General features: G+C 55.0%; 1 protein-coding gene across 1 annotated transcript in view; it reads right to left on the minus strand.

Moving 5' to 3' along the window:
• The window catches only part of NBEAL2 (neurobeachin like 2), a 181,140-nt gene that overhangs the window by 51,259 nt on the left and 117,478 nt on the right, over positions 1-12,403 (minus strand). The window contains 2 exon segments of the mRNA XM_065582541.1: positions 2,250-2,348; positions 5,058-5,141. Of these exon segments, the coding sequence (XP_065438613.1) occupies positions 2,250-2,348; positions 5,058-5,141 (183 nt within the window).

Here is a 12,403-nt window from a genome sequence, read left to right on the forward strand (position 1 = left end):
GAGGGAAAGCCAAGGGCTATGCCTGACACGCTGCACCAGAGACAAACGAACAGGTGGAACGGATGCCTCATTCGTATTCCTTTGATTGTATTGGGGCCCTTTGCTCATGTCTAGGGCCCTGCCAAATTCACAGTCCATTTTTTACGGTCATAGGATTTTAAAAATTAAATTTCTTGATTTCAACTATTTAAAGCTGAAATGTCACGGTGTTGTAACTCCCCAAAAAGGAGTTGGGGGGGGGGGGAGAGGGAGGTTTGCAAGGTTATTGGTGCGTGTGGGGGAAATCGCGGTACTGCTACCCTTACTTCTACGCTGCTGCTGGCGGCGGCGCTGCCTTCAGAGCTGGGCAGCTGGAGAGCGGCGGCTGCTGGCCGGGAGCCCAGCTCTGAAGGCAGAGCCAACCCCAGCAGCAGCACAGAAGTAAGGACGGCCTGGGATGGTATTGCCTCCCTTACTTCTATGCTGCTGCCCGCAGAGCTGGGCCCTCAGTCAGCAGCCGCCGCTTTCCGGCCGCTCAACTCTGAGGCAGCAGCGCAGAAGGGTGGCATGATATGGTATTGTCATGCTTGCTTCTGCGCTGCTGCTGGCGGGGTGCTGCCTTCAGAGCTGGGTGCCCGGCCAACATCTGCCGCTCTTAGGGTGACCAGATGTCCCGATTTTATAGGGACAGTCCCGATTTTTGGATCTTTTTCTTATACAGGCTCTTATTACCCGCTGTCTCGATTTTCACATTTGCTGTCTGGTCACCCTAGCCTCTCTCCAGCCACCCAGCTCTGAAGGAAGCGCAGAAGTAAGGGTGGCAATCCCGCCAGCCCCTTAAAATAACCTTGCGACTTGCCTGCAACTCCCTTTTCGGGTCAGGACCCCCAATTTGAGAAGTGCTGGACTCCCCCGTGAAATCTGCACAGTATAGGGTAAAAGCACACAAAAGACCGGATTTCACAGTCCGTGACGAGTTTTTCATGGCCTTGAATTTGGTAGGGCCTGACTCATGCTGCTGGGAGCAGGACCATCTCACGGACATGGCTCGGGGCTAGGAAACAGGAGATGGGCTCTATCCCAGCTCTTACAGACGTGCTGTGCCATCTTGGGGCAGCTCCAGGTCCATTAACGGGTATTCTTAGCTGCCTTTGACCTCTACTTGTGCGACGCTGGAAGCATGACGGCTCTGCAGCTGGCCGGGTCGTTTCCAGCTCGGGTGGACACATGCACACATGGCTTTTGTTGAGCTTGCGGGCTAACACCACGAGCGTCGCTGCGGCAGCGTGGGTGGCAGGATACGTACCTAGGATCCCAGGAGGGAACATGCTAGGGGCAGCTAGCCCATCCCGCCAGGACTCCACTTCTGTCTTTAGCGCACTAGCGTGTGGAAAGCTAGCTGGGTACGTCCATCTGAGCTGGAACTCACACCTGCAGCTCAGATGTAGCCATGCCCTCCAGAAGAGTCCGTCCCAGGGCACGTAAACCCGCTCGGAGAACAGCCCCCAGGCACGCGTTCTGTCCTACGCTGCCTTGGTTCCAGGGCGCGCTGGAAATGAGCGAGCTGCCTGATTCAATGGAACTGGGGGGCAGGACTCCCTGCACTTGCGGTTTTAAAACTGGGCCCGTGGCGTTCACGGGAAAGAGCTTTTCCTCGGGGTGATGCAGACCGAGGATTCCTGACGCGCTACACAATGGTGTGTTTGTTGTGAGTGTCTCTCCCAATCGTGCCCTCAATCTTCAGAGCGAGGACACAGCTGCAGTTACTCACCCGGCTGGGTTAGCGCACAAGGCAGGGATGGAGGGTGGTATGGGCGCGGGTACAAAACAAACCACAGGTCAGCAAACATGGCACTGCCCTTGCATGGGCCAAATTCCCACCTGGCTCCAAGGGGGGCTTGCAAAAGACAGACTATAAAAAGGTCAGGCCCATGGAATCACCACCACTGTACTGGGAGTGAAGAGGGACCAGCAAAGGACTGTGAGAAAGCAGATGGGCTGTAACCCATGCGTCTCCCCCCCGCCCAGCAGTCCTGCATTAGCAAAAGCCTTGGGCGAGTCACCAGCAATGGGGATTGAACTCAGGACCTCTGGCTCTAAAACTATCAGCCTCTACTGAGACAGTACCAGATTCAAGCCCCTAGCCATGGCCTGGCCAAACAGCAGTGTTGTAGCATCCCCGGCCCCGCCAATCCCGTTTGGGGAACGGGACACTTGGGGCCGGGCATTGCAAAGCCATGAGCCGCCCTGCGGCAGAGCTCAGCCCTTACCATGTTCAGGAGCTCCTCAAGCAGGCGGGCGGTGGGTTGGCTCTGGCACCTGAGAACTTCGAACAAGTGGGAGTAGCCAATCCTTTCTTTGAACACCTCCTGGAAGCAAGACACGCATCCACGTTAAGTGCACGCCATGGCCCCATACACCCAAGCACAGGGCAGGGGTGACGGACAGGGCGTGGAACCGGAACCCATTCGAAACGGTATTTTTACTTGAACTGGAACCAAACTAAAACCAGAAGTCTGTCCTATCTAGAACCTGAACTGAAGAAAGATTGGGGTTATCAGTTAAAATAAAGGGTTTGCATTTTTTACGTTCAATATTTAAAAAAAAAAACTGATCTTATTGTCATTATTAAACAACAAAACAACCAGCAGGCCTGTGCTGACTCCCAGAAAGGCCTTGCCCCCTATAATGAGATGAAAATGAGAGAAGCAGACGACCAGCTCACAAGAGTAGGGAAGGAGAGGAGAAGCTCGGGGAACTGCCTGCACACGACACGTTACTACGTAAAAGGCCGCTCTCTGGTCCCAAAACGTAAAATAACGCCTCACGCCTCCTTCCACCAGCCCCAGCACCTGGGGCAGCTCCTCCCTCCAGTCGCCCCACTTGAGGCAGGGCCCAGGCTCCAAATCAGATTTATTCCTTCACTGCAGAGGTCCAAGGTGAAAGAGCAAATATCAGCAGATGCTGTTTTAGTTTTCCCAAAATAATCCTGTTGATTTGACAATGCAAAAAAAACCACCAAGAAAACTCACATAAAAAAGTTAAAAAAATTAATGGTCAAAAAAAAAAAAATCAAAAGTTTTTCACTTTTAAGTTTCAACTCGCTTTTTTCAATGTACTTCCACTCTGACTGGAACCCGTTCAAACTGGTCACCGTTATCGTTTTTCGGTGGCACACTGAATACAACCAAACCTGAGCCGAGCCATACCAAACCCAGGTCCAACTCCGTGGTAATGGAACTAGAACGGGAGTTAAAAAACAGCCGCCTGGTACAATTTGTTCAAAACCACTCAGGAAGGGTACGTCTACACGGCACCCTCATGGAGGCATGAAGCATACATATAGCTGGGTTGGGGAGTGTGCAGCCTAAACAGCATGACTTAGGGGAGTGGGGTACAGACCCACCAGAACGGTGGGGTATGTACCCTACATGGTTCTCGATGCACTCAAACGGTGCCTCCTCCATCTACACTTTTTTCCTTTTTTCTTTCTTTTCTTTCTTTAGAGCAGTGTAGTGTCCTGCTGCCTACCTGCTGCCGGAGCCTTTCCCCATTGCCTGTCCCCACCAGGGCCTTCACTGCCCCCGTGTAGCTACACACTGCAGCATGCACGCAGCCTGCTTTTCACTGCGGTGTGTAGCTATATTGACCCTACACGCTGCTGCCAGTGTAGACAAGGCCTAGGAGACCACTGAATCGTGTGGTGATTCTTCACCAAGCTCTCAAGTCCGATCCTAGGGCCTCATCCTACAGACGCTTCTTACCAGGTGCGGTGCCGCTGAAGCACCAGTCGGCCCAGACTCCCAGAAACAGGGACAGAACTGAGCTCCCAAAGAGCAGACTACAGACACAGAAGCCCGCCAGGAAAATGACTACAGAGCCGAGACAACACGGAATGCTGGAATTATCAAAGGAGGTTTTAAAAGATGACCAGAAATCTACCAACAGCTCAGTTTTATTTAACAGAATAAGCATCTAATGGAGACAACAGTCAAAACAAAAAAACCTTCTGACAAGATCCAGTCAACTGGTGACTAGACAGGACACAGGGCTGGAAGGGACCTCTTTAGGCATCAAGTCCATTCCCCTACATCACAGGCATCCAAAAATGTATCCAGCATCCTCTTCAAACTAGTTTGGTTGTTTGCCCCACTTCTCCTATTGGGAGGCTGTTCCAGGACCCCCCTACTCTGATGGTTACAAACCATCTTCTCATTCCCAGCCTAAGTTTATTCCTGGCTAGTTTATCCCCATTTGCTCTGCCTTTTAGTTTGTACAGCTCTTCTCCATCCCAGAGTACTGAGATCACCCAAGGCAAGCGGCAAGAACCAACGGCAAGGCTGTGAAAGTTAAAGACACCAGCAGATGTTTTTGTTCCCAGACTCAACTTTCACGGCAGAGTGGTTTGGTTGGTTTCAGTTACCCCGACCCTTCCACATTTGTTGTGCCAGAAGCTCCTATTTTAGAGATGCCGAGATTGCCCAAGGTCTTGTCACCCGCACCGGGAGGAGTACCTGACTTTGCCCGGATTCCCAGTAATGGCAAGGTGAATATCCACAGACTAGGACACTGCCCTTCAACCTACATGACATGGACTAGCACGGCCTATCCTACAGCACAAAATGAAACCCAGCCACACCTAGCAGTAGGAGCTCTCTTTTGGACATCATCTCCCCCAGTATACTCCATTGGTCACAGTCCTAGACCCTGCAGATGCCCTTTGGAAGTAGACTAGGTTTAGATTCCAGTGTGTTCTCCCTCATGACTATTACTGTTAATAATACTTAGCTCTTCTCATTCACCAATCTCAAAAGTGCTTGACAAAGGAGGTCAGTGTCATTATGCCCAATTTACAGATGGGGAAACTGAGGCAGGGAGAGAGGAACTGGCTTGGTCAAGATCACCCAGCAGTCCAGTGGCAAAGCCAGGATTTGAACTCAGGTCTCCCCAAGTCCTAGTTCAATGTGTGCTATCCTCTTGGTAACACAATCTCCCCTTCCATCTACACGTTTCATCCCACTCCCCCACCCTTACAACCGAGCAGAACCACCAAGGGGGTCGGCCTCCCGGCTTCTTACCTTGGCCGACGGTGAATTGCTCATGATGGAGGTGAGCACACTGATGGCATGAACCGCGATAGCGTCGGAACTGCTGTCGAACACCTAAAGACAGGGGAGAAAGCGAGTGATGATCACGTGGTGACCCCGGCCTATTAAAATCCGCTGGGCTGGCAGGCCAATCTGCCCGTTTTCACAGCTCCACCGCAACATGAGCCAAGCCCTGAACTACAAGGTCACAGCGGGGGCTTGTGAACAGAGAAGAGCTTCAAGTCGGGTCAGGTCAAGTCGGCAGCCGCAGGGCTGACAAGCACACTCATGTACCGGTGCGAGATCCGAGCTCAGACCCTCTAAGCCGCAGTTCTCACAGGAGCTGTGGCTAGCCGGCCCCTCAGAGAAATCAGACCGTGAACCTGTCACTGGCCTACAGGGAGCGGCCAGGATTTTTCTCTCTTTACATCGTGTCAGCGATGGGGAGAAACCACCAGTTCACTCAGGCTCATCCCTGAGCAAACCCACCTGGCCACAGGCAGTTGGGACAATCCTCGTTCTGCAGGTGCCAACTTACCCAGAGCCACCAAGGGAGCTAGGGACTAACGGACGCCTAGGATTAGATCGGAGAGAGATCCATACAGTGCCACAGCTGTACCTGACCTACGGGAAGGAAGGATCTCATGTCCCCCATCCCTCCCTGAACCCCAGGGACTAGATTCTCTTTGGCAGGCAGGATTTACAGGGAGCACGCTATTTATCTGAGATACCGGCCCCCCCCGCACCCCCAAACTTTGGGAGAATTCAGATTCCCGTTGTCAGGCTCAGATCCACCCGTTTAATATTAAACTCTGCAGGTCACCTCTAGGGACCACATGGCAACGCTCTCCTTGTAAGCAGACACATGATGGGTACAGGAGATGACCGCAGGGTAGCGGGGTCGTTCCGTGCCCCCTGCCTTCATCTGCTGCTTTACCTTGCAAAGAAATTCAGTCCAACCGGGCCTTGCCCCTCAGGGCAGATCCATTCTCCCTGGGGCTGTTCAAGGCCGATGGAAGACTATTACCTAGTAGGGGCTGGGAGGAAAGAGGGAATGGAGCGGTTTTTAAGCAGGGGGAGGGATAGCTCAGTGGTGTGAGCATTGGCCTGCTAAACCCAGGGTTGTGAGTTCAATCCTTGAGGGGGCCGTTTGGGGGAAAAAAAAAAAAAAGTTGGGGATTGGTCTTGCTTTGGACTAGATGACCTGCTGAGGTCCCTTCCAACCCTGATATTCTATCCAGCCTCTGTTGTGATCCCATGACCCCTTCGGGGACTGGGGAGATTCAGGGGGCTATTCCCAGGTAGGGTCCTTTCCCCTACCGGGGTGACTAGAGAGTGAAGTGCGGTCTGAGAAAGATGCACAGAAGCCCCAAGAGGAAACATCTGGAGGACAGAAGGAGCAGGGCCCTGCCAGACAGAGTGCAGGGCATCCCTGGAGCCAGAGGGGGGACAGCAGGAACAGGGGGTAGATGGAGGTACACGAAGCTGCTACCTCCAGGAGCACAGAGAGTTCCTGTCATCGGCCACCACCCCCCCGGAAGAGGACGAGCCAGAAAGCGGAGATGTCCTGCACCCGCTGCCATTAGCAGGGGTTTGACTTCAGTAGGGGCAGGATGTCACAGGTCAGCCCCGGAAGGGAGGTTTGTGCCCTGGGATCCGAGGCCTAGGATTGCTGGAGCCTCCGGGGCGTTTGAGAAGGGAGCGGTCAGAGCAACACGGCTCCACTGCGAGCGAGAGGCAAAACGTGCAAGCGCCGCGTCCTGGGCTCGGCTTTCCCTTTTCTCCACGATCCGGGGCACGGTCGCCGTGCCCTGAGACCCCGCCCCCACCCTTCCAGCCAGCCCACAGCGAATGCTGAGACATGCTCCCCAGCCTTCAGCCTCCTGGCCCAATGCTCCATTGTGTCCCCAGGTTTATCTAGGCTTTAAAACCCCAGCTCAACCTGGGGGGTGGGGTTGGGGGAAAGGGGAGAGCCTCTAGTAATTTTCCCTTCTGGCCAGAAGTGACAGGATATTTCTGGTAAGAAAGAGGGAGACTGGGCCAATTCCAGGTCTAATCTTTTGGACTGGCGGCTTTTTCTATCCCTGCAATAGGCAGGACCACTCAAGATGCATCGCCCAGCGACCTGTAAAATAAAGAGGTGCAGCCAAGTAGCAGAGCTTACGTGGAGCGACTACGGCCGTCTCTCATCTCAGAGCCGTAAGGGACCCCCCCTCCTCTGAGATGCAATGGAAAGGGGAACCGTCCTGCCTTGCATGCAAACCGAGGTTGGGTTGCCAAAGCATCACTACCAAACAGTGCAGGAAGCGGTACGCCGTGGCAGCTGGAGGCAGCTTGGCTCAAGGGAACGCCGGGCTTGGGGGGGAAGGAGCTGGCAGAGGAAAGGTGGCTGGCGATGGGAAGGGTCTGAAGCAAAGGCAAGATCCTACCCAAAACGGGAGACGCTGATCGAGTGAATCAGTGAGGGGTTCCCCTGGCCTGTTCAGCCGACCTGGGTCATTCCCCCACAGGCCGCCCCCTTCAGGGTCTCAAACACTTTCAGCTCAGGCCCAAGGAGGGTTCTGCAGACCTCGAGCGGCCCAGAGGACCAGTGGCATAAACAGATCAAGAGGTCACCAGGCCAGCTGGTTAGGGCTTGTTCCCATCCCCTGTCCCTGAAGCATGCGAAGGTGGAGGAGAAAGAGGGTTAGCCTCAGAGAACTCCTTTTCTGGTGAGCTGCACAAGCTCCGCGAGGGTTTCTCTACACACCCCCCTCAGCCCACTCCCCAGGGAAAGCCACAAAACCCCGCTCCCAAGATGCGCATGCATGTCGCAAACCCGGGAGAAGTCTAAAACCAAACGACAAGCTTTCCCGCAGCCGTCAGCAAGGAGCCCGGAGGGAGGGAAGGAGAGGGAATGTTTTATGGCTCCCTGGGTTTTCTGTAATTAAATTGTATTGTGAGCCACCGGCTGTTAATACTTCTCAGCTGTTCCATCTGGCCAGGCGCGCCTTCCTTCGTTAGGAGATTATCTTTGCTCCCTTCCTCGGGAGGGACAGTCTAAGTGGCTTCTCCAGGAAGTTGCTGCTCAGTGAAGAGCCTGTCTGCCCAGGAACGGCCCCGGCTTCGGAAAACCTCTCTGGGTTCCCTAGCTACCAAGCTGATAAGGAAGGAGGAAATGGGAACGCTGGTCAGAGCCTCCCAACCAGGGCGGGAGGCTCCATCTACTGCTAAAAAAAAAAATCCATTTCAAATCTCGCCAGGCTGGGAGTTCAGGAACAAGGTCAGGGAGTGTGTGTGAGGGGGAGACGCCGTTTATAAGCACAGGCTGCAGGAGAATTACTCCAGGCCATTCATGCAACAGGGCCCTTAGAATTAGAAGGGGACAGAGACTCCCCCCCCAATCACTCAATAGCCCCACTGGGGCAGCTACCCAAGACACCTAGGGGCAACTGGCGTTAACTGCCAGCGCGACACTGATTTCAAGGGAGCGACGCCTGTTCACACCAGCTGAGGATCTGGCGTGTGCTCTGGATTGTCTCTCCTGAACAGCGGTGCCCCAAGCGTCCGGGTTTCGAGAGGGAGGAAGGACGGAGCTCACTACAGGTCTGCCCGGTGTCGCCCAACAACAGGGCATTTTTCAACGCCCAATATTACTGTCGCGCCCTTTCCTCTCTAGCGCACGCCTGATCAGTTGCCCTATCATACTTAAGGGATTTTTACGGGGGTGGGGGACAGCAATGGAAGGATTTTAGAAGACGTCCAGTTTGACATAAGATTTGGAAAGCGCGTATTCAATGCAAAGGTGGATTTTACGGGCCCGTTCCTGGGTCCTCCGTGCCTCTCACGGCAGCACTGCACGCCCGTCCACTCCCACGGAAATCGTTGGGATTCGAGGACGCTTGGCACCTTACAGGACTGGGCCCAGCCCTCCTGACAACACCGCTTGGAAATCTACTCCCAGGAAGGCCCCGGGGTCCCTGGCTAATGGTGTAGGATGGAACCAGCCGGTGGCTTTCTGTTTATAACAGTACGCTGGGCTAGTCTCCCGGCCGGCAACCTGATGGGCTTGGGTTACTTCAGATATTCCCTTTCTAAGCCTGCCTTCCTGCTCCCCGGTTGCCACGCACGTGGAAGGCTGAGAAGCAAGTAACAGCGAGCCCTTGCCGGGCGGCTCTCCAACGGGCGACCGCGCTATTCCCCTCCCCCCCAGCAGGCGAGCCAGGACGTATTCAGAGCAATGGATGTGAGACTAGCGCGACACATACACACACACACACACACACACGTGATTGGTGCAGGCTCATTCCCAAAGTGCCATCACCTTGCACAAACCAGGGATGTCAGCGCCAGGGACATCCAAATGGAATGGTGGATTCCCCACCCGCCCCCCATATTTGAGCCTCTGAATCCATCCTCTGTCTTAAAAGAGACAGCGGAAGAGAGCAGGGTAGTAAGTACCTGCTCCAACATGATGCCCTTGGAAATCATCGACTGCTCCCTTTCCCCAAGCTCTGGGGCACCCCAGCCCCTTTCCTAGGCTATTACACCCAGGAAGGCAGCCAAGAGCGGGTTCAAAGAGCCTCGCAAAGCCATCGGCGAGGTGAGGTGGCTGGGTTATTTCTCACCTAGTCACGGGGCACAGGAGACCTGCCTTGGGCACAAGACTATGGCTAGTCGTGCTGTGCTGTCAGAGCTTAAATCCACCCGGGCTCCCAAAGCAGGCACTGAAGGGCCGGCAGGACGGGGAGGGGGCAGGATGGCCTGGCGGGGAAGGCACTGGACTGGGACCCAGGAGATCTGGGTCCAATTCAGCTCAGCTTGGCAGTGACCTTGGGGAAGGATGGATTGCCTTCCTCTGGAGTGCAAGGGCACTTGCTGGGGTTCTGTGGGTATCTCTGCCTTTGCAGGGGCATCGGGCACTAGTGCATCTCGGTCCCTGATAGTCTATGCTTGGGGCCCATCATAGTCTAGTCTCCTTCGAGCTGTGATACTTCGGTCTCAGTTCAGTTTCGGTTGGGTGGGCTGACGGAGTGGCCCAGGTCATGTGACAGGCCAGAGCAGATGATCTGGGGGGGCCCTTCTGGCCTTGAACTTCATGACTCTGACTCTAGGACTCCATGCAGCACTCTGCCTCAGTTTCCCCATCTGTAAAAGGGGGAGGAGAATACCGGCCTGTCTCTCGCTCCTAGGGCTGTTGGGAGGCACTACGGTACTATGAGTGGAGCGCATCCGTAACGGTCGGCTCTGCTCAGAGATCCAATCCCGGTCTGTGTGAACGTAAAATGAATTTTAGCAGGGGCGGGCGAAGTTGTGTGGTTTAGACAGGGGCCTGCCAGGCACCCACCTCGGTCCATTGCCAGCCCCTGTGGCTTTGCCTCAGTTTCCCCAATCAGGGCCAAGCCCTTGGGGACAGAAAGCACCAAGCAAGGATAAAATCTCACCCTCCATTTGGGATACGCAACCCCCCATCCAAGCCAACAGGCGCTGGGCCAGCTCAGGTCTTATTTCCTTCCCTCCTCTAGCTGGACGGTGCAGGGAGAACTTGCCTGACAGCTGGGTGCAGAACCACGGGCAAAAGCGTGGCATCCCCTTTCCCTCCATCCCCCCCGGGCTTGATGGCGCTGCTGACATCACCCGGTTTGTTGCAGCGGAAAAGAAATTAATGAAAGCAGCCACAGCCTGAGCGTTGCCCTGGCCACCACCAGCGACGTGCAATACCTTCTGGACATCGCTCTCGGTCAGTAAGCGTGCGGCGAGCTCGCTCCCCGTCTCGTCCGCTTTACGCGCCCCGCTCACGTAGAGCTGTCGAAAAGGTGGTCAGAAAAGCTTACGTCAGCCACGGGGAAAGAGAGAGAGAGGGTTAAGCACACCACGGACGGGCACACCTAGGAGGAACCTAGGCTGGGCTTTCAACCATTCTGCATCGTCACCGGGACACCGCTCCAACCTGGACGCCCTTCCAGAGCCCGAGGGTGCAGCGATCTGGGACAGGGTCCAGGGGAGAGATACTGACCCCCATAGGCCCTGGATCAGGTTCTAAACTCTGGCCCGCAGCCTGCCTCTGACATATGGTTTATGAAGTCTCGTCTCTGCAGCTCAGATCAGCTGGCATTTCTCCTGTGCACGGACTTTAAATGGCAGGGGAGAGCATGGCGGGGTGGGGTCGGGGGGGGAAAACAAGGCAGATCCTGAAATCTTAATGCTGGAAGTGGATTGTAAAACGGCCTTGTAGCAATTGCTCCTGGGAACCGGCAATGGGCTTTCTCCTCCAGGTCACTGACCCGAAGGCCACCCGGGGAATTAGCGCCTGAGTAACCCCCGCTGTTTAGTGGCATCTATGAAGCAAGTTCGGGGGGAATCTCACTCCAGCTGCCACGCACATCACAGAGACTGCCACCGGCACCTCTGCCGTAAGCCTCTGCGGAGCAGGCCAGAGACAAGGAACGTGGATGGGGCAGCGTGTGCCTGGGGAAGGCTGCATTCTTCCAGTCTTGGCTGCGGGGATAATACAGGGCTCGCCAATTTAGGGCTTCAGCCTGGCCCCATCGACCCGCCTGAGTCAATTTGCTTTCAAGAACCGGATTGTCATGGTCTTCTCCGGCTCTTCCCAGCACGGCAAGGCTGGGCAGAAACCAGCGAGGATCAGAGGAATCGGAATGCCTTGTGGGGCGGGGGAGTCTCAAGCGCCCTTGCTCTGTGCCAGGTTCCAGGGCTCGGTCTCTAGCTTTTAGGGGGGCGGAGGAAGGAAAGCTGGTCTCATCTGGGGAGCAAAGATCAGGACAGAGGAAAGACAGGCCCTTCTCTGAACTATCAGCAGTCAGGTTCTGCTCTCCACCAGCACACCAGCACAGCGCCGGAGCCATGCCACTGAAATCAGCGGTGTTACTCTCGGCGTGACGGCATAACTGAGCTCCAAATCCATCCCTGGGTGCCTGGAGAGGGGGTGATCTCTGAAACCATCTCAGGGCACAGAGTCATTTAGCCGTGTTGTGAACATGCTTATGGGCAGCAGGCCAAGCACCTTCCACACAGATTATTCCATGGCTAACGTAAGGCCAGACCCAAGTGACGCCGGCTACACGAACGAAACACTGACTCTTCAGGATTGGGCCCACGTGCAACGCAAGATCGAAAAGCATCACGTGGTTATGTGCACAGGTGATGTCCGGTTACCCTGCAGAGTAGACCTTAGTCCCCCTGCTAAGTGCAGTCTCCCTCTGCTACCAGCCATTGCTCCCCTAATCTCAGAGTAGCTGTCACTCCCTCCCTGCATTGTGGGGCTTGCTGGAGGGGTATCGCTTGGAGGTTTCAGTCTTAACTCACCGCCAATGTATTAAAATACCATCAGGCCTGGT

This window comes from Chrysemys picta, chromosome 2 (genome assembly GCF_011386835.1).
Source record: "Chrysemys picta bellii isolate R12L10 chromosome 2, ASM1138683v2, whole genome shotgun sequence".
NCBI lineage: Eukaryota > Metazoa > Chordata > Testudines > Emydidae > Chrysemys > Chrysemys picta.